This window comes from Gorilla gorilla, chromosome 10 (genome assembly GCF_029281585.2).
Source record: "Gorilla gorilla gorilla isolate KB3781 chromosome 10, NHGRI_mGorGor1-v2.1_pri, whole genome shotgun sequence".
Lineage (NCBI taxonomy): Eukaryota > Metazoa > Chordata > Mammalia > Primates > Hominidae > Gorilla > Gorilla gorilla.
In genome coordinates, this window is record NC_073234.2 from 144,433,726 (window position 1) to 144,456,304 (window position 22,579).

General features: G+C 49.3%; 1 protein-coding gene across 5 annotated transcripts in view; it reads left to right on the forward strand.

Annotated features, from left to right (window-relative positions):
- Window positions 1-22,579, forward strand: part of GLT1D1 (glycosyltransferase 1 domain containing 1) — a 137,388-nt gene that overhangs the window by 103,788 nt on the left and 11,021 nt on the right. For all 5 annotated transcript variants that reach the window (XM_063694492.1, XM_004054154.5, XM_055359201.2 and 2 more), the window contains one exon: window positions 6,020-6,118. In XM_063694492.1, the coding sequence (XP_063550562.1) occupies window positions 6,020-6,118 (99 nt within the window). The remainder of the gene's footprint in view (window positions 1-6,019; window positions 6,119-22,579) is intronic.

Below are 22,579 nucleotides of genomic sequence, written 5' to 3' on the forward strand. Positions count from 1 at the left end.
CAAAGGTGTCAGGTGCATCTTGGATCCTGACATTTCGCTTGTCTTAGTCCCAGAGTGGGGTGCCTGACGCTGGCTCTGAACCGCTTTCCGTCCCAAGCCTGTGAGTCATGCACGGTGCCCTCCTGTGGACTCACGGGCATGTTCTGAGATCGAGCACACTCACCTCTGTGCACTGTCCGCCCAGGCACCGCCCGTCTCCCTCAGGCCCAGCTGCACAACGTCACCATCGTCCAGGAGTTCTTCTCTCCTTAAGACGTTTCCTTTGTTAAAGGTACATTTTGTTGGTTTTCTGAGAGTTGACTTCGGAACTAGTTTTCTGTAAATGTGCAACCCTCAGATTACACTGAAGTCTCTTCACCCTCTGTTCATTTCACGTCGTGAGTGGGTTGCGTTGCATCTTTTCTGCTGAACTGCGGTTTTCCTTGGAGGCAGGGCCATGCCCACCATGGTGTGGAATCCTCCCCTGCGTCTCCCCTTGCGCCATGGACCATCAGATGGGATGAGTGAGTTCATGCCTTCTGTCATTCAGCAGAAATGTGTAGAGTGCCAGGTCTGCCAGGCCCTGGAGATGCCGCAGCGGACAGACACTAAAGGGCCTTGTTATCATGGAACCCATGTCCTTGTGAGGGATGGAAAGAAGGACTGGGAGATGGGCAGGAAGCAGGCAAATGGAAGAGTGAACAGAGAACTTTAGGACGTAGTAAGTGCTGAGGAGGAAGCGCAGCAGCACGACGTGACAGTGGGCGGCGGGGATGTGCTCAGGGAGGCTCCATGCTGTCATGGGCTGAACTGTGGCCCCTCCCCAAATGCCTGTGTTGAAGTCCTCACCCCTGGCGTCTCAGAATGGGAACGTATTTGGAGATAGAGGTAATCAAGTTAGAATGAGGTCCCTGGGCAGGGGTGTGGGGTGCGGGGGGTGGGGCTGAAAAGGGAAATTTCTTTCTTTTTCTTTTTCTTTTTTTGAGATGAAGTTTCGCTCTTGTTGCCCAGGCTGAAGGGCAATAGCCGATCTTGGCTCACCCCAACCTCCGCCTCCCAGGTTCAAGTGATTCTCCTGCCTCAGCCTCCCACGTAACTGGGATGACAGGCATGCGCCACCACGCTTGGCTAATTTTGTATTTTTTTTTTTTAGTAGAGATGGGGTTTCTCCATATTGGTCAGGCTGGTCTTGAACTCCCGACTTCAGGTGAGCCGCCTGCCTCGGACTCCCAAAGTTCTGGGATTACAGGTGTGAGCCACCGCGACTGGCTTTTTTTTTTTTTTTTTTTTTTGACGTACTCTTGCTCTGTCGCCCAGGCTGGAGTGCAGTGGCACATTCTTGGCTCACTGCAGCTTCCGCCTCCCCGGTTCAAGTGATTCTTGTGCCTTAGCCTCCCGAGTAGCTGGGACCACAGGCGTGCACCACCATGCCCAGCTAATTTTGTTTCTATTTTTAGTAGAGACTGGGTTTCACCATGTTGGCCTAGCTGGTCTTGAACTCCTGGCCTCAAGTGATCCTCCCACCTCAGCCTCACAAAGTGCTGGGATTACAGGCGTGAGCCACCACACCTGGCCCATGTTGAGCATCTTTTCATGTGCTTATTGCCCCATTTATACCTTCTCTGAAGAAGTATCTAGTCAAACCCCTTGCCCACTTTTTCACTGTGTTCTCCTTTTATTGTTGAGTTGTAAGAGTTCTTTATATATTATAGATACAAATCTCCTATCAGCCTATCAGATATTTATTTCCTAAATATTTCCTCCCATTCTGTAGATTGTCTTTTCACTTTCTTAATGGTTTCCATTGAAGCTCAAAAGTTTTTAATTTTATTTTTATTATTTTATTTTTTTGTAGAAAAAGGAGCTCACAATGTTGCCCAAGCTGGCCTCAAACTCCTGGTCTCAAGCAATTTTCCTGCCTAAATCTCCCAAAGTGCTGGAATTATAGGCGTGAGCCACTGCACCTCGTTGAAAGTTTTTACTTTTGAGGAAGTCCAATCTTCCTATTTTCTTGTTGTTGCTTGTGTTTTTGATGCCATGTCTAAGAAGGCTTTGCCTAACCCACAGTCTTAAAGACTTAACTTGTGTATTTCTCTCTAAGAATTTTATGGTTTTAATTTGTCCATTATGTCTGTGATCCATTTTGAGTGAATTTTGTGTGTGTGGAGTGAGGAAGGGGCCAGATTCCAAATTCCTTCCTTCTTTGGCCTGTGTGCACTAACTATGACTAAAATAGCTTTTTTTTTTGTCTCCGAAACAGTGTCTCACTCTGTTGCCCAGGCTGGAGTGCAGTGACGCAATCTCGGCTCACTGCAACCTCCGCCTCCCGGGATCAAGCGATTCTCCTGCCTCAGCCTCCTGAGTAGCTGGTATTGCAGGCACACGCCACCATGCCTGGCTAATTTTTGTCTTTTTAGTAGAGACGGGGTTTCACCATGTTGGCCAGGCTGGTCTTGAACTCCTGACCTCAGGTGATTTGCCTGCCTTGGCCTCCCAAAGTGCTGGGATTACAGGTGTGAGCCACTGCTCCCAGTCTAATATAGCTTTAATATAATTTTACTTTACTTTATCTCGAGATCTGGTCCTAAGGTCACCTGTTTTTTTTTTTTGTCTTTGTTTTTGTTTATTGTTTTTGTTTTTTGAGATGGAGTCTCACTCTGTCGCCCAGGCTGGAGTGCAGTGGCGCGATCTCAGCTCACTGCAAGCTCTACCTCCCAGGTTCGCCATTCTCCTGCCTCAGCCTTCTGAGTAGCTGGGACTACAGGCACCCACCACCACGCCCGGCTAATTTTTTTTTTTTTTTTTTTTGTATTTTTAGTAGAGATGGGGTTTCACCATGTTAGCCAGGATGGTCTCGATCTCCTGACCTTGTGATCCTCCCGCCTCAGCCTCCCAAAGTGCTGGGATTACAGGCGTGAGCCACTGTGCCCAGGCTAATATAGCTTTAATATAATTTTAATTTGCTTTATCTCGAGGTCTGGTTCTAAGGTCACCTGTTTTTCACTTGGGATTTATGGGTGTGGAGTGCGTTCTTAAGACCTGGGACAGGTCACTATGCTCTATAAAACTTACTGAGTCAGGTAGGAAGCCCATCTGCTACTGTAATCTCATTTGCAGTTATAACAATTCCCAGAGACAGATTTAAATTCTATAGTATTAAGCCATTTAATCTGGACAAGCACGGTGGCTCACACCTGTAATCCCAACAGTTTGGGAGGCCAAGGTGGATGGATTGCTTGATCCCAGGAGTTTCAAATGAGTGTGGAAAACATAGCAAGACCCCATTGCTACAAAACATTTTTAAAAACATTAGCTGAGGATGGTGGCGTGTGCCTGTAGTCCCAGCTACTAGAGAGGCTGAGGTGGGAGGATTGCTTGAGCCCAGGAGGCGAACATTGCAGTGAGCTGAGATTGAGCCACAGCATTCCAGCCCAGGCAACAGAGTGAGACCCTGTCCCCTCTTCCTGGGACCCTGTCCCGTCTTCCCCCGCAAGAAGGTTATTTAATCTTCCCTACTACTCTTTTGAAGGAGATTTTATTATCTCTGTTTACCTCAGGGGAAACAGTCAAACAGCTGGGGGAGGTTGAGATGTTGACCTAAGATGGTACAACTAGTATCTAGTGGAACCAGGATTCACACCCAGGCAGGTCAGTTTCAGAGCTTCCCTTACAAATGTGATTATCTGTTTACTTTTAAAAAGTGTAAAAATCTGTAGAAGAACTGAAAGAATGGTACAGCAAATACCTGTGTACCCTTCACCCACGTTCATCCTCCTGCTTTCTCTCCCTCTCCCTCTCCCTCATCTCTCTGTGTACACATACACTCTCTTTCTCTTTTCTTTTGCCAAATCATCTGAAAGAAGGTGGTTGAGGTTGATCACGGCACTGCTAATATTTCTCTCTGAAACTTTGCAGATAGGTGTCTTCTCCTGCACCTGAGAAGACATGAGCATGCCTGAGAAAGTTCAGTGTTAGTTAAATTACATCACTGGATGTGCACTCCATACATAATTCCCTCAGTGTTGTATTTTTTTTTTCCAGGCAGGATCCACACACCATTCATGCATTGCATTTGGCTTTGTGTCTCTTTAGTGTCCCCCAACCCAGCTCCCCGTAGCTCTTCATGACACTGAACCCTCTGAAAGGTCCTGGTTAGTTGTCCTTGAGAACATACCGATAGATTTGGCTGATGCATTCCTCAGGGTTGGATTTACATCCCACTTCCAGCTGGGACTCCACACAGGTGATGTGTACTTCCCACCACGTCAAACGGGAGACGCATCCGGTCAGCTCTTCTGGCTGTTGGTGACAGATGGCTCTATTGTGAAGGCTCACCTGTCCCTCACCTCTCCTCTGTGATTGATAAGTCATCTGTGGAGTGGTGCTTTGGGATTTGGGGACACAGATGCTCCTCGACTTATGATGGGACTGCATCCCAATAAACCCATCACAAGTTGAAAATACTGTGAGTTGGCTAACACAGTGAAACCCCATCTCTACTAAAAGTACAAAAAATTAGCCGGGCATGGTGGCAGGCGCCTGTAGTCCCAGCTACTCGGGAGGCTGAGGCAGGAGAATGGCGTGAACCCGAGAGGCGGAGCTTACAGTGAGCCGAGATCGCGCCACTGCACTCCAGCTTGGGTGACAGAGCGAGACTCCATCTCAAAAAAAAAAAAAAAAAAAAGAGAAAGAGAGAAAGAAAACACTGTGAGTTAAAAATGCGTTAAATACCCCTAACCTACCAAGTAGCATAGCTCAGGCTAGCTGACCTTAAATATGCTCAAAAGACTTGCATTTGCCTACAGTTGGGCAAAATCATCTAACAAGAACCTATTTTATAATAAAGTGTTGAATATCTCGTGGAAGATATTATTGGAGCTGTACTCAAAGTGAAAAGCAGAATGGTTATATTGTTGCTGAAATATGGTTTTTACTGAACATGTATTGCTTTTGCAGCATCACGAAGTCAAAAAATCCTAAGTCGAATCATTGTGAGTCAGAGACCATCTGTATCCTGTTTCCCGATGACCTTTTACTCAATGGATTTGATCAGGATCCACTAGGATCGACTGTTCATCCCCGATCCTCACCTGAATCACTTATTACACTGGGGGTTACAAAGTGATGATTTTCTAATTCCGCTCTTCTATCTACACTTATTATACGTGCAGACTCTTCTGCAGAGATGAACTTTCCCTTTTCTTCCTCCTACTTTTCCTCCTCCTCCTCCTCTTTTTCATTTCCCTGTCATGACTAGGGAATCAGGTATTTTTGAAATTTAGTGTGTGACCATCTGTTACAATCATTAATCTTTTTGAAGTTGCAAAATTGTCCCGCTGTGGTCAGTGGGATCCCCTTGAAGTTGGCTTCTGTTTCCTTTCAACCTGACATCACTGAACTTAGAACACTGTAGAAAGAAAACCCGCAAAATGCCTCCTTTCCGGGCAGACGAGGCCAGGGCTGCACACTGTGCTGTCAGGCCATCTTCTTGTGGCACAGCTGCTAGGTGCTGCCAGGCTGTGGGGCATCAGGCACATATCTCCAGACCTTCGGAAATGGAAAGTCGGCTTCGTGAATAATCAGAATGATAAATCGTTTTCCTTTTACTTTTGTCTGCATGTCAGAGAGCTGAGTTTGGTTTTTGTGGCATTCATACTCCCTTGCCTGTGCTGGAAGGAAATGGCTCCTCAGGGAAAGTGATGATGGTAATTAAAAATGCATGCTCCATGTGGTCGGTGAAGAGGTGTCAAATGAGCATTCAGAGAGAGGGGGTTCTTTGTGACACTGCAATAATTATGTCAGACAAACGATTACAGCGTATAGTGTTTCAGAGCTTCCAAACATAGTAAGTAATTAAAACTCAGATGTATTTTGAAAATGTGCTGTTGAGATTGGGATATCGTTTTGGAAAGGCATATTTTTTGTGAGGTGCCAGAGGTCCAGTTAACCCAAGAAGTTATTCTGCCCCACCCTGACTCACCTTGCTGCAGAGGCTCTTGAAATGACTGCCTTCCACCCCCTTTTCTCCTGTCTCCTCCAGGCAATGGATTTAGAAGTACCGGTATTGGCCAGGAATATCCCCGGGAATGCTGCCATGGTGAAGCATGAAGTCACAGGGCTACTGTTTTCCAATCCTCAGGTAAAGAAAAGTTCTTTCCCTCCATTCACTCACCTTATCTGAATAGTTTTCCTCTGTGTTTAATGGAGAGACTCTTTCTGTTAGCGCTTAAAATATTCCTGTCCTACCCGGAGCCCTGCAGAGAGCATGCTGTCTTCTGTTATCACCTGGGCAGCTGCCTGGGTGTGCCACTAGCAGAAGCCTAGGGAACAAGAGCATTGAGTTCCATTCCTGATTCTGTTGCCAAGTTGCTCTAAGGGGCTGGGAAAGATAATCACCTCTGAGATATTCGGATTTCTGATTTCTAAAACGCTCACTCTCAGACACAACCTTGTATTTATGGAACATCTGCTGGCTTTCAGAGGACGGGCGCCTATGCGATCACTTTTCATTCCTTGAAACAAATGCACAAAGGATGCAGGGTTCTTGTGTAAATACAGAAACACGTGTGAATGTCGGGAAATAGAAGAAAGGGCCATGTACCTGTCCATCGGTCCAGCTGGTTATCCGGTAACTTCTGGGGCACACATGTGTGCCATCACCTCCCAGGAGCATGGAAAGGTGTTGCCCAGTGTAGGGGGCCACAGAGAGTTCTGGGGATTTGCAGTCCAGGGTTTGCCTGCATCCGACGCCCTGAGTGCCTCCTGCAGAGGGTGACCCTGGCCGAGTCTCCAAGCCCCACTTTCTCTTCTGGATAAGTGGAGCTTATAGTAATACTTGCCTCTTAGAGTCGTGACATGCGCTGAATGAGTTGATGGCAGAGCTTAGAGGTGCACATGAAACATGCTCAGAGCTCAGTAAACACGGATATTATCAAAAGGGAAGGTGTTGGCTGGGTGCAGTGGTCCAGTGGCTCACGCCTGTAATCCCAGCACTTTGGGAGGCTGAGGTGGTAGGATCATTTGAGGTCAGGAGTTTGAGACCAGCCTGGGCAACATGGTGAAACCCCGTCTCTACTAAAAAGACAAAAAAAAAAAAAAAAAAAAAAAAGCTGGGCATGGTGCATGCCTGTAATTCCAGCTACTCAGGAGGCCAAGGCAGGATAATCACTTGAACTCGGGAGATGGAGGTTACAATGAACCAAGATCACGCTACTGCACTGTGTACAGGCAACAGAGTGGGACTCTGCCTCAAAAAAAAAAAAAAAAAAAAAAAAGGAAGGCATTGTCACTACGTATGCCTCTTGTTAGGCAGTAGTAAATAAAAATCTTTTTTTTTTTTTTTTTTTTTTTTTTTATGAGACAGGGTCTCACTGTGTAGCCCAGGCTGCAGTGCAGTGGTGTGATCATGGCTTACTACAGCCTTGACCTCCTGGGCTCAAGCGATCCTCCCACCTCAGCCTCCTAAGTAGCTGGGACTACAGGCATGCACCACCACGCCTGGCTAATTTTGTTTATTTTTTTAGAGACAGGATCTTGCCTTTTTGCCCAGGCTGGTCTCGAACTCCTGGCCTCAAGCGATCCACCTGCTTGGTCTCCTGAAGTACTGGGATTACAGGCATGAGCACCACCTTCAGCCAAAATTAGCTTCTTAAAAAAATATTAGGTTTTATGCCTAACCATCTTTATTAAAGCACATATGATATTCCGAAATCCAGAAAGTTATGCTTAAAAACTAAAAACTCAAATACTGGAATATTCAGTTTTTAAGATTTCCTACAGCAGATGTTTAATTCAAGTTCAACTTTCCCTTTCTATAGTGTGGTGACGTGTCATGCTTTTCACTGCCTGCTTCTCACAGAGTCGTAAACAAATTCCAGCACAAACAAGATGAAAGCCAGCTTCGTGAGGCAGTTGGGGGGTGGGGGGGTGGGGAACGGCGGGTGGTGGTGGGGCAGCAAGGGAGTGGGGGCTGGCACGGGGTGGGGGTGGAGATTGTAAGTTGCAAGGTATCAGCAGGTCATGAATGAATGCACTGACCATCCCGGGAAGCGGAGGGAAATAGCAAAGGTGGGACCCAGGAGTTTCTCTGTTATTGTCTACAAAAGGTGTAGGTAGCACTAAAGGCTTCTCTTTTGATACTAATACCTAAAAACCTAAATAATATCAGAATAGGAAGAGTTTTCAGTAGTTACTTATTGATTCTCCAAACAAAGGCTTATTGCTTTTTACCATATTCCATGTCTCTCAAAATCAACGCCAGCCAAGCTTCAGGTCAGCGAATATTAATATCCGCTCTGGCAAAGTGTTCTGGGATTTTTTTTTTCCATCTCCCAAAAGGCAATGTCTATTTACTTTATAGCTCAATTTCAGAGGACCAAAGAAAGCACTCCAACTTTATCAGTGAACGTCTGAATAGCAATCCCTTATAAGTGGATCTATTAGTCTGAACAAAAGAATGAAAGCTGTTTGGCTCTTCCAGTTTCATACAGCCTCTTGTAAGATACTCCTTTTAATGTCTGCAAATCACTATCGTGCCTCCGATGTATTCAGGTCATTTCTGAGAGTTACCGGCTTTCTGTGAGCCATCAGACACGACTCTGCGGCACTCATGGAGTCTCGTTGCAGACTTATTTTGATTCCAGCGCTTTCGTGTTCATTTCACAAAGGATGTTAAAAAAAATAGAACTCTTCTGGTTTTATGTTGGGGGAGGCTGCGATTCTTAACACACATTGAAAGAGTGTGCTAGACGTGGATGTCGCACCTGGTTCGGTTTGGTTTGGTTTTCTTTACAGTCTTCTTCCAATTTTACCTAGCATGGGGTAGGAGCTGTTGTTTTAAACAACAATATGCATTTTAAATAAGTCAGGGACTATGGTTCTATGAATCTTGACTAAGAAACTCAGATGAAAGGAACCACTAGTGGGTTGCCAGTGTTGGCAAGATTAATTTTAAATATGAGGCCGGGCACAGTGGCTCGTGCCTGTAATCCCAGTACTTTGGGAAGCTGAGGTGGGTGGATTGCCAGAGGTTAGGGGTTCGAGACAAGCCTGGCAAACATGCAAAACGCTCTCTCTACTAAAAATATGAAAATTAGCCAGGTGTGGTGGTGGGTGCATGTAATCCTGGCTACACGGGAGGCTGAGGCAGGAGAATCGCTTGAACCTAGGAGGGGGAGGTTGCAGTGAGCCGAGACTGCACCGAGATTGCACCAGTGCACTCCAGCCTGGGTGACAGAGCTGGGTATCTAAAAAAAAAAATTAAATATATATTTCAATATGCGTTAGAACCAGCATTCCATTTTTTAAGAAGGAATGTCCATGTCAGAGCGTCAGCCTTAGTTATGTACATATATGGAGTATATATTACCATGTATGCTATTCAAATCAATGCTAAATGTGCAGTTAGTAGTTCTGCATTCGCTTTTATTTTCTAATTGAGAATGTAAAGAAACCCGATATAAAAAGATGAAGTTCAACACATTAGATTGTATGTTTAATACCCCAGTTACCTATTTTTCAAAACAGAAAACTGATTTTACATACAGTAAAGGATTTGGGTGACTGTTAAAGGGCATTCCCTATTCTTTTCATTTTGTGAATCTTTTATAAAACAGTATTAGTCAGGGTTCCCCAGAGAAACAGAACCAGTAGGAGACAGATATAAATATGTGAGGAGATTATAGCAATTGGCTGACATGATTATGGAAGCCAGGAAGTTCCATCATCTGTTGTCTGCAAGCTGGAGATGCAGGAAAGCCAGTGGTGCAATTCAGTCCGAGGCTAAAAGCCCAAGAATCAGGGTTGTGAATCCAAAAGAAAGAAGGTCAGCATATGGAAGAGACACCTGCACCCTCATGTTTATCAAAGCGCCACTCACAATCACCAAGGTATGGAATCAACCTAAGTGTCCATCAACAGATGAATGCATAAGGAAGATGTGGTACATATGGCCAGTGGAGTACTATTCAGCCATTAAAAAGAAGGAGTCATGTCATTTATGGCAACATGGTTGGAACTGGAAGTCATTATATTAAGTGAAATAAAGCAGGCAAAGAAAGATGAATATCACACATTCTTGGAGTCTGAAAGGCTGAGATTCAGGAGCTTAGATGTCTCTCTGCAGGAGGAGATGGATGTCCCAGCTCAAGAAGCAGGAAGATTCCCCTTTTTGTTCTATTCGGATTGGATGGTGCTGGCCCACATTGCTGAGGGTGCATCTTCCCTCTTCAGTTCACAGATTCAAATGCTAATCTCTTCCAGAAACAGCCTCATAGACACACCCAGAAATAAGGCGTCACCAGCTATCTGGACATCCCTTAGCCCAGGCACACTGACACATAAAATTAACCATCGTAAAGACTAAACCAACAAAAGGAACAGAAATGTGACCTTTTTTTTTGAAACCATAACACTCACTCTGTGGGTCAGGCAGTTTTTCTGGTAACCCGAACTCTGTCCCCCTCTCCCTTCCTGACACTTGTGTCCTACGGTGGCCTTGTGTGTGTGCCCCGTCCCCCTCCTCCGTTCCCAGCACTTGTGTCCTACGGCGGCCCCATGTCTGTGCCCCTGTCCCCCTCCACCTCCCGCCACTTGTGTCCTACGGCAGCCCCGTGTGTGTGCCCCTGTCCCCCTCGGCCTCCTGGCACTTGTGTCCTACGGCGGCCCTGTGTGCGTGCTCCAGTGAGGGGTTGCACACGTCATGCCTTCAAGGGCGGAGTGAGCTGCAGTGTATAGTGGGATCTGGGCAGTCAATTGTTCTCCTAGCTGCCTGTTGCAGACCTGCAGGGCTAGCTCTGGGTCTAGACACAATGTCCAGAGTCTTTGAATGAATATTCACATCTCATCTAAGAAGGGACAGGACTAAGACATCAGCAATGGCTATAGCAGTGCATCGATTAGCCTGGGCAGCAGCAATGAGGTCTTTAGGGAAAGACTTCCCGGCAAACAGGTGTGGGCAAGGAATGAGTGGAGGGAGTAGAACACAGTGTGGCCTGTGCTGGGCAGGAGGTTCAAGCTCAGGTGTCTGGAGGGCACCCAGGTATGCAGGGGGTGAGGTGGCCTTGTCAGGTGCAACCCTAGGGACCTTGGGGTCAGACATACAGCCCTTGCTGCTGTTGAAGAGCGGCTGAAAGTCGATTCTTATGTGGGTATTACCGATTTATAAATGTAGACAACTCAGTCAGATTCTAAAATAATTCCTTTTTTTTCTTGAGATTGAGTCTCCCTCTGTTGCCCAGGCTGGAGTGCAGTGATGTGATCTCAGCTCGCCGCAACCTCTGCCTCCCGGGTTCAAGTGATTATTCTGTCTCAGCCTCCCGAGTAGCTGGGACTACAGGTGTGCGCCACCATGCCCTCTAAGTTTTGTATTTTCAGTAGAGACGGGTTTCACCATATTGGCCAGGCTGGTCTGGAACTCAAGATCTTGTGATCTGCCTGCCTTGGCCTCCCAAAGTGCTGGGATTACAGGCATGAGCCACCGCGCCCAGCCAAAATGATTCTTTTAAACATGATGGGGACCTACTTACACATTTGTGGGGAGATTTGCTGCCAGCCTGTGACCTCTGATCTGGATCAGGGATACCCCTTTCCGCTGAAAATGAGAACTGTAACTCAGCCGGAGCACACTGTGCACACCAACGACAGTGGGTTACCTGAGGAGGACACATCAAAGGTGACGTCTGGTCCCAGAGTCCAGGCTGCCTCTGGCCATCAGTGTCCTCCTCGCTCCCGACAGAAGAGGTGTCAGCTGTCCCAGGAGGGCCTGCTGTGGGTTTGGGAGTGGAGTGGGGTTGATTCCAGGGTCGTATGGGCCAGAAAATAGGAAGGACTTGATGTGATAAAACAACAGTGGGAGGCTGGGCGCAGTGGCTCACACCTGTAATCCCAGCACTTTGGGAGGCCGAGGCGGGTGGATCACTTGAGGTCAGGAGTTCGAGACCATCCTGAGTGACATGGTGAATCCCCATCTCTACTAAAATACAAAAATTAGCCAGGCATAGTGGTGGGCACCTGTAATCCCAGCTACCTGGGAGGCTGAGGCAGGAGAATTGCTTAAACCCGGGGGGTGGAGGTTGCAGTAAGCCGAGATTACGCCATTGCACTCCAGCCTGGGTGAGAGTGAGACTCCGTCTCAAAACAAAAACAAAAAGGTGTTTTTTTCTCTCTCTACACGAAAAGTAATGTGTGCTGGCTCCTATCACGCACAGTCATGTTAGGCAGAGAGCTTTTATGGAGTTCTTAGTATGTGCCCGGCACTGAGCCAGGTCCTGAAGGTGAAGGAATGAAACAGAAAGGCTGCAAGGCCCTCGGGAATACACAGTCAGCTGTGGGTGGTGCGCAGATGGCAGAGCACGGCAGCAGGTAGCGTGCCCTCTGCATCATTGGCCCATCATGAGCAACACCTGTCTTAGTCTGTTCTGGCTGCGGTAACAGAATACCATAGACTGGGGGCTTAAGCAACAAACATTTCTCTCTCACAGTCCTAGAGGCTGCAAGTCCAAGATGGGCACCTCATAGACAGCTGTCTTCTCCCTGTGTCCTCATGGTGGAAGGGCCGAGACAGCTCTCTGGGGTCCCTTTTATAAGGACACTAAACTTGGCCAGTTGCGCTGGCTCATGCCTATAATCCCAGCACTTTGGGAGGCCAGATTGCTTGAGTCCAGGAGTTCAGGGCCAGCCTGGCCAACATGGAGAAACCCTGTCTCTACAAAAAAAGTAAAATATTATCTGTGGGTGGTGACAGATGCCTGTAGTCCCAGCTACTTGAGAGGCTGAGATGGGAGGATCACTTGAGCCTGAGAGGTAGAGGCTGCAGGGGAGCCATGATGGCGTGGCTGCACTCCAGCCTGGGTGACAGAGTGAGACCCTGTCTCAAAACAACAAAGACACCAATCTTTCCATCCTCATGACCCAGTCACCTCCCAAAGACCTCACCTCCTGCCCTCCCCTTGGGGGTGAGCAGTTCAGTGTATGAATTTGAGGAGACACAAACATTCACCCCACAATATGACCCCTTGTCAAATGTTCACCCTGTGATGGACATGGTTCCCTCTGCTTTACATGGATGGACTCTATGAACTCTCACAACAATTCCATAACGTCAACACCTTCATAATCACCGTTGGACCAGTGGGAGAACTGAGGCATGGAGAAGCCCAGTTAACTAGTTTGTAAGTGTCAGAGCCAGACCTGGAGCCTCGTCACCCTGGCATGTTGTGTTATTAGTGTGAAGAGATTGCTAAGGACCACTGGCGAGAAGCCTGCAGGTTTACCTGGGCAGGGTGAGGTTTAAGGAAGGAAGGGACGTTGAGCTGGGCCTCAAAGGACAAGATTCCCCAGGCAGGGAAAGGCATTCACAGTAGAGGGAATCACCTGGGCAAAAGTTTAGGGGCGTGAGAGTGTGCAATGCATTGGAAGAGTTAGGCGTAGTGCAGTGTGGAAGGTGTGAGGGAAGGAATGGCCTAAATGAAAGGGAACTCAGATGTAAGGAGCATGGGACATAGGGGAGTGTGGTGAGCAGAGTTCTGAGATGCCCTGTGGCCTCTGCCTCCTGGTGTTCGGCTGTTATGGTAGGTTACGTGGCAAGAGGGATTTTGCAGATGTGATTAAGGTAACTAATCAGTTGACTTTGAGTTAATCAAAGATATGAACTGTGTGGGCCTGACCTCGTCATCAGAGCCCTTTAAATTTAGATCTCGAGGTCAAGAACAGAAGAATTCAAAGAGACTGGGACCTGTGGAGGGATCCACATGGCTAGGAACTTTGGGCAGCCTCTAGGAGCTGGGGGCGACCCCTGGTTGACAGCCAGTGGGAGAAAGATGGCTCGGGTCCTACAACCACAGAAACTGAATTCTGCCAACAACTGTGTGAGGTTCAAGGAAGACCCCAAGCTCCAGACAGGAGCCCAGCCCAGCCCAAACTTTGATCTCAGGCTCGTGGCATGCTGAGCTGAAAAGTCGGCTCTGCTATGTCTGTGCCTGGACTTTGACTTGCAGAAACCATGAGACAATACATGGATGTCATTCTAAGTCCCAAGTTTGTGGCTATTTGTTATGCAGCAATAGAAAACTAGTCCCAGAGGCTGGGCGTGGTGGCTCACACCTGTAATCCTAGCACTTTGGGAGGCTAAGGCAAGCAGATTGCTTGAGCTCAGGAGTTCAAGACCAGCCTGGGCAACATGGCAAAGTCTTGTCTCTGCTTAAAAAAAAAAAGAAAGAAAGAAAGAGAAAGTAAAAAGCCAGATGTGGTGGCTCGTGCCTGTAGTCCCAGCTACTGGGGAGGCTGAGGCGGGAGGACCGCTTTAGCCTGGGTGATGGAAGTTGCCGTGAGCTGAGATCTTGCCACTGCACTCCACCCTGGATAACAGCAAGACCCTGTCTCAAAAATAAAGAAAAAGAGAACTAGCTCCAGGAAGAAGGCAAGGGAAGAGTTTCCAGTGATGCCAATGCAGCTGGCTGCAGAGGAGGAAAGAATGTGTTCACGGTGGCAGAGATGGGACCTCCAGAAAGAGGACTGTTTCAGGTAATTAATGCATCACATTTGAGATGATGGAAGATCATTCAAGGGGATTCATAGGGTCTTACTGGAGAAAACCTTATGTTTCTCTTCCCCCCTGCAACCACTGCATCTTTCTGTATTCAATGAGCGGCTGGGAGTAGGAGTCCCTGGTGCAATTGGAGAGAAGGAGACAGTAGAATGCTCCTGGGAGCCAGGGCTGAGCTGAGAGGGCGTGCATACCAGCCAGCATCCCTGCCTGAAATGCCCCAGGGGTGGCCGGCTGCACTTGGAAGAAAGTCCAAACTTTTTCTGATGGCCACCAAGCTGTCCCTGAGCTAACCACTGCCTACCACTCTGCCTTTGCTGCTCTGCGGCCACGTGGGCATCTCTGCTCCTCCCTCACAGGTAACTTGAGTCCCCAGCCTCTTTTCACCACCCTTCCCTATCTTATTTCCTTCCTGGCATGTGTCACCGTGCCACACTGCTTGCTCCCCACACCCTCCTCCCCAACCCCCTCAGACTGTTAGATCCAGGACAGCAGTTTCTCCAACTGTAAAATGGGGAAGTGAGGCCTCATCTTGGGGGTTTTGTGCTCTTCTGCATGCAGCCCCAGCACTTGGGCAGCACCTGGCACTAAATGTGTGTTGACAGGTGAATGGTGAGCACAGGGTCCCGGGGTGGGGGTGGCAGCTGTTGGCACAAAGATAATGGGAATCTGGAGGGAAGTTTGCTTTAGGGAGCTTATGAGGACAGCCTACTGAACTGAATAAAAAACCATTTTTAATTTTTTTAAAAAAATGACAATTAAACATATTCAGCCCTGGTAGGAACAGAATAATCTCTATTTCTATATACCTCACCCCTGGAAAACTTCAATTTAAGCAAAGCTTTCCAAACCTACTAAAGATTGATTTTTTCTTTACCACCACAATCCTGTTATTTCTCCTTTTAAGAAGTAGAAAAGGGTTGAGCTATTTTCCTAGGTATTTTATTGCTCTGTTTTATAGCTTCGAAATTAAAATCCATTTGACATTTAATAGAAGCTGTGAATCTATACACTGTCCCAGGGTCAGACTTTTAAAGTGTAGCTCAAACCTATTTTGCTTGGAGGTTCTGTTTGTATGGTGCACAGCTATAGAAAAACATAAGTTCTGGAATAATGACATTGACCAGAGCTAGCATTTATCCAGTGGGTATTCTGGGCTGGGCTCTGGCTGTAGTGTTCTATGTGACTTGCATTTTCACTAAAGATAGCTTATTTTTCTTCAAACGCTAATAGCTTTAATAGTCAGTCAACGGTTTAATGTTTGGGGAATGTGAGGCCCGGTAGAAAACATCAGCCTCCAAACTTTCATTCAGGCAGGGCTGTGTTGAGATCTCAAGTTTTGCTCTTGGAAGCTGAGTGATCCTGGACACCCCTCCTGCCCCCCACTCGATGCTTCTTCGGGAGAGTGGAGATCATGACCTCTCTTTGGGGAACAGCTGAGGGAGGGCACATGCACTATTGCCTCTCCCTTCCCCTGGAAAAAAACCTGCCAATGCTCAACCGCGTTCACAGCTTCCAGCACTGCGCACTAGGGGAAGCCATGGAATATGGAAAGCACTTATGTTTAAGTGCTGGGATCAGCCCACAGCAGGATTCCCGCCCGGTGCAGCGCACTGAGAACCCAGGGAGAAATTCCCGTCTCACTCTTACTTCGAGTTACGTTCTACTTACGGATTTGGGGAGGCCACTGGCCAACATTATGTAGCATATTACTTCTCTCTTATGTTTTAAAAGTGTTTTAACGTAACATCTATAATTCTTGGGAGTTCAACGCATCCAGGATGTGTAAGCACCAGCCAGTGCACAGCACACAGTAGGTCCTCAGCCTGAAGTCCGAGATGCAGACCCTGCTGCGTTGATTGGATTTCCAGTTAAGCCCAGAGGAAACTCGGGACAAAGCATGTGTGAACTACATTGGAGGTTAATGCAAAACTTATGTGGATTTTGTTTTGCTTTGTTTTTTTTTGAGACAGAGTCTCGCTCTGTCGCCCAGGCTGGAGTGCAGTGGCGCAAACTCAGCTCACTGCAAGCTCCGCCTCCCGGGTTCACACCATTCTCCTGCCTCAGCCTCCCGAGTAGCTAGGACTACAGGCGCCTGCCACCACGCCTGGCTAATTTTTTGTATTTTCAGTAGAGACGGGGTTTCACAGTGTTAGCCAGGATGGTCTCCATCTCCTGACCTTGTGATCCGCCTGCCTCGGCCTCCCAAAGTGCTGGGATTACAGGCGTGGTCCACTGTGCCCGGTCACTTATGTGGATTTCCAAGTAGTGTGACCTGGTTGCTTATTATATGATACTGGGAAGCATTTGAGAGTGGACTAATAATACAAGCACACCAGGCTGGGCACAGTGGCTCACGCCTGTCATCCCAGCACTTTGGGAGGCTGAGGCAGGTGGATCACTTGAGGTCAGGAGTTCAAGGCCAACATGGCCAAACCCCATCTCTACTAAAAATACAAAAAATCAGCTGAGCAGGGTCGCAGGTGCCTATAATCCTAGCTACTCAGGAGGCTGAGGCATGAGAATCACTTGAACCCGGAGGGTGAGGGTTGCAGTGAGCCGAGATCATGCCACTGCACTCCAGCCTGGGTGACAGTACGAGACATCGTCTCAATAATAATAATACTAGGACAACAGATGTAAACCTCGCCCGAGCAGCATAGGGACAGCCTGCCTGGGGGTTGTGATTGGGTGCCTGGGCTGGTGTATTGTTAGGGACACAGATTCTCCAGTGAGCTAGAGAGGGTGGGTCCCTTGCCTCGGGCCACTTGGGTGGGGTGAAGAGCTGGGTGAGGACTGGGTCTGACTGCAGAGCCTGAGCTCGGGCAGCGCCAGGAGCACAAATGGCCCTGCTCTCCCCCTTCCCTGCTGCTGCCATGGCAGCTCCTCCTCACTCTGCCTCCTCGTTCCTGCTGTGCCTCCCTTTTTCTCTCCCTCTGCCTCTGTCTCGTCATCTCCTTGTCTGTCTCTGTAGCTCCTCTCTCCCTCTGTCTTTTTCTGTCTCTCATAGTCACTCTGTCTCAGTCTCTGTAGCCCTCCTCCTCCTCTCTGTCTGTGTCTCTCTCTGTCTCTGTTTCTGTAGCCTTCCTCCCTCTCAGTCTCTGTTTCTCTCCTTGTCTCTTCCTCTGTCTCTGTTTCTACCTCTATCTCAGTCTCTAGCTCTCTCTCTCACTCTCTCTCTCGCTCTCTCTCTCTCTCCCTGTCTCCCTCCCTCCCCTCCTCTCCTGTTTTACACCTAACCATTTTCTAAAGTGGTTCTTCTCACCCTGATTCTCTCTGTATTCTTGGGGAGAAGGGACCATTTCTGAGCCCCACCCTGGGTGTAGATGCCCCTGGATGCAGCATGAGGCGGGAAGAGAAGCCCCTGGCTGACTGTGCAGCCCCTAGGGCAGGTGTGCACCGAGCTGGGTGTGCACCGAGCTGAGTGTGCACTGAGCTGCCGCGCGGCAAGCAGGGCCAGGATGCGGGTGAGCCACAAGGTGGGGCTCACTGCTCAGGCACAGAGGCTGGGCCGTCACCAAGGTGCAGAGGCACTCGGGGCTCCTCCTGGCCGCCTCACTCCTGACCAAGCAGGGAGCATCCTGCTTGCATCGCGTCTGGAATTCTCTGAAAATACAGAGAGGGAAGAGGCAGAGAGAGAAGAGCTTCCTTCCCGCTGTGAGCTCAGTCCCCACCTCTGAGAACAGGAGGAGGCATCTCTGCGTCATCCTGACACTTGGCTCTCCACCATCTCCTGGGCCCTCGCGCGGGTGCACCTGTTGCTCTGCAAAGCCTGCTGGGCACCTACCAGGAGTGTGAGCCCGCAGGCTCCAGCTGGGGACTGTGATTAGGGGAGGGGCCAGGCATGGAGAGACCCTCCCCTCCCCCTGCCTCTGCCTGTGTGCGCTTCCTGGAGGCCTCCTGGTGATCTGTGTCAGCCCTGACAAATGCAGTCCCCAGTCAGCGGGGTGCTTGCCTCGCATCAAAACAACGCTGCTGTAGGAATCAGCTCCGAAGGCCGTTTCTGGGGTATCCTGGAATTCAGAAGGAAGAGGATGGTGACATGTTGGCACTGGTAGAAGCCGGGCCAGGGTCTGTGGAGGACCCCCGTGGGCTGCAGCCTTAGGGGTAATGCTTCAGGGGAAGGCCTGCTTGGAGCCTCAGCCCCTGCCTGTTGCAGGTGCGTGCACAAGCAGCTGGGCACACCGTCCTGGGTCCTGGGCTCCCAAGCCCGCCGCGCCCTCTCCCCTGAGCCCCACTTCCCATCTGTCCCACTTCTCCTGAGCTCTGTCTGCAAACGCAGCTGGACCCCATCTCCACCGCACTCCCGGACCGAGGGGCTGTAGGGTCTTGCCTGGGCTGTTCCAGCAGCCTCCTCCTTCGAGCCCGCCCACTCCCTCCCCGCAGCCACAGGCACCAAGTCAAAGTCCGCTTCTATCCACTGCAGCTGAGGACCCTCTGGTGGCTTCCCCATTGCACCTCGAAGAAAATGCCACTGCTGGCCTGGCTTCTGAGGCCTTGCACAGCTCGCGCTGCCCCCTCCTCGTTCCAGGCTTCTCTGTCCAGCACCTGAGCTTTGCTCACCCTCTGTCTCTAACCGAGCTGCGCCCACGGCTGGCACCTCCTCAAATGTTTCTTGGTTGAAATCACCTTGGAAGGACTTTTCATGGCCACCCAGTGTGACTGGGGTTCCCACTTGGGTTTCCTCTGTCCCTGCACCTGTGTCTGCGTACACTGCACTCTTCGCCATCTATAAACACCAGTCCCCAGCCTGGAAGCTTCCCGAGGGCAGCAGTCAGGCATGTTTACTCATCAGCTGTCCCTCGCAGGGACCCTGATATGGACTGGGTGCTCAGTGAGTACTGGAAGGGATGATTATGCCCCGGCGTACAAGGCGCAGCCCTTCCAGAGGGCATGTTTTGTTATTTTCATCTGATAGTGAGTGATGCAGCACGCCACACACTTGTACTTTAACTGCTCCCATTTCTTTTTCTTTTCAAAGTCGCAGATGACAGCAGTCATCCCGCCCAATCATTGGCACCTGTTGGATTTTGTCCCCATGCCTAGCAAGTAGTCTCTGACAGTTTCATGCCAATCACAGGTTCTGGTGCTGAGTGCCACGCGGCAAAACGACAGGATCGCCTACTCCTGCCTGGGTGCTTAGATCCCATGTAAATGCCTTTGGCTTAGAAATTGTCTTTCTTTTGCCCTCCCTTCCTCCCTCCCTTTTTCCTTCCTTCCTTCATCTCCCTCCTTTCTTCCTCCCTTTTCTTCATCTGTTTTTTGCTCCCATTTTCTTTGATTTCTTCTCCCTCCCTCCTTCCTTCCTTTCTCCCTTCTTCCCTCCTGACTTCCTTCTTCCCCTCCTCCCTTCCTCTCCTCTTCCCTCCCTTCCTCTCTCCCTCCATCCCTCCGTCTACGTCCCTCCCTCCCTCTCTCTACCTCCCTTCCTCTCTCCTTCTGTCCCTTTCTCTCTCCTTCTCTCCCTTCCTGTCTTTCTCCCTCCCTCCCTATCTACCTCCCTCCCTTCCTCCCTTGCCTCCTCTCTCCCTCCCTTCTTCCCTCCTTTCCTCTCTCCCTCCTTTCCTCTCTCCCTCCCTCCCTAACTTCCTCCCTTCCTCCCTTCTTTGCTCCCTTTCTCCCTTCCTCCCCCTCCTCCCTTCCTCCCCCCTCCTCCCTTCCTCCCTCCCTCCTCCCTTCCTCCCTCCCTCCTCCCTTCCTCCCTCCCTCCTCCCTTCCTCCCTCCCTCCTCCCTTCCTCCCTCCCTCCTCCCTTCCTCCCTTCTTTGCTCCCTTCCTTCCTCTCTCCCTTCCTCCCTCCCCTCCTCTCTCCCTTTCTGTGCGCCATTGCCCTCATCGTTCCGCATTAGTGAGCTCAGCCTTCTTTTGAGTTTTGCCGGGAGAATCCATTGTTTGCACTTTATTCAGGAGAATGGTCTCTGTGGTTTTCCCTGAATCTCTGTCGCACACGTCAAGGCTCCCTCTCCAGGGTTGCTGCCACATGTCTGAATGAGCAAGCTGTCCCTTGGGGATCTTGGGCTGCAGCGGAACTGGGCTGCATGCGGGGCAAAGCCATGAGACGACCAGGGTGCCAACAGGAAGTGGCAGCTGCTCTAATGGACCCCATCGCTTCAGGAGGGCAGCATTGGGAGACATTATTTCTCGCTCTTCTGGAGGCCAGAGCTGGTTGTTTTGGTCTGTGACCACCGCCCATGCGGTCACTCAGAGCCCAGGCTCCTTCCGTGGCCTGGCTCCAGCTCCACGTGTAGGTAGCTGCTGGGGAGAGAGAAGACAGGGTCCACCATGGGAGGTATGTGTGACTCGGGCTGGAGGGAGCACACGCCCCTCTCTGCTCCTGCTCCCTTGGCTGGAACCCAGTCACATCACACCTGCTGCTAGGGAGGCTGGGAATTGTGGCCCGGGAAGAACCGGGGAGCAACTGTATGACTGGGTGCTCCTCCTTTCACCCCAAAGACTGAGGCTAACATTTCTGGGAGGAAAAAAACACAGAAAACAAGACCCATCATAAGGAAGATGGCTAGCATCTGTTGAATGCTTGCTCTGCAGATACAAATGTGGATTATCTTGTTTAACCTGCACAATGACAAATGTGCTGTTATCAGCCCCATTTCCTAGATGAGCAAACTAGGCACAGAGGAGTTAACTTCCTCAAGGCCCAGAACCTGGTAAAAGGTGCAGCTGAGGTTCATACTCTGCTTTCCAGCTTTATTAAGGTCTGATTGACAAATTTAAAGATTGTATACATGTATGGTATATCACTTAGTGTTTTGCTGTGTGCATCCATTGTGCAATGATGAAATCGAGCTAATTAACATTTCCATCCCCACACATACCTTTTTTTGTAATGAGAATATTTAAGATCCACTGACTTAGCAACTTTCAAGTATACTAGAGTCACCAGGCTGTCCCATAGGTCTCCAGAATGTGACCCTCCTAACTGAAACTTTGGAACCATTGACCAGTGTTTCCTTATTTCCTCTCCTGCAGCCCCCCAGCCCCTGATAACCACCCTCCTACTCTGTTTCTATGAACTTGACTTTTTAAGAATCCACATACAGGTAAAATTATGAAGGATTTGTCTTTTCTGTTTTGTTTGCTTGTTTTTTGTTTTTGTTTGTTTTTTGTTTTTTGTTTTGAGACTCGCTCTGTTGCCCAGGCTCGAGTCCAGTGACACGATATTGGCTCATTGTAACCTCCGCCTCCTGGGTTCAAGCATTTCTCCTGCCTCAGCCTCCCCAGTAGCTGGGATTACAGGCATGTGCCACCACACCTGGCTAATTTTTTTTTTTTTTTTGTATTTTTGTAGAGACAGGATTTCACTATGTTGGCCGGGCTGGTCTTGAACTCCTGACCTCAAGTGATCCACCCACCTCAGCCTCCCAGAGTGTTGGGATGACAAGCGTGAGCCACCGCCCCAGCCTGCTTGTGTTTCTTTCCTCTCCCCCAGGCATAACCAGAACGAATGGCAGATTTACCACCACACTTTAATGGGCTGCTCTTTCCCTCCAACTTCCTCCTGCTCTAACCTGCCAAGCCGTCACACGAGCCCAGAGGAAAGTCTCCCGGTCCCCGTCTTCCCTCCTTTTCCTGCCTCTCACCTTCTTCTTTCCTTCAAGATGCCCACCTTCTCCCCACCAACCCCCAAAGCACACCAGAGCAGCAGAAGCACCTTTCAGCCAGCCGGGTGTGTGTTGAAATGGCTAGTGTTCTACTCAGCCCATCGTCTGGAAAGTGAGCGAATGAGAAGCACAGAAAATATTCCTGAAGTTGTTTTTGGCTTCGTCGGTGGCTCCCAGGTTTCCCGTGTGTGTGTGTGTGTGTGTGTGTGTGTGTGTGTGTGTGTGTGTGTGTGTGTAGGGGGTGTGTGTGTAGGGGGTGTGTGTGTGTGTGTAGGGTGTGTGTTGGGGGGGCGTTTGGTGATCTGTGCTCCACACCACATGCAGCAGCGGTGCTCGGAGGGGGACAGTCTGGGTCTAGATGCCTTTTCTGCCACTCACTGATGTGTTAACCTCAGGCAGGTTCCCAGGTGACCTGGGCTCCCATCTCTTGATCTGTGCGT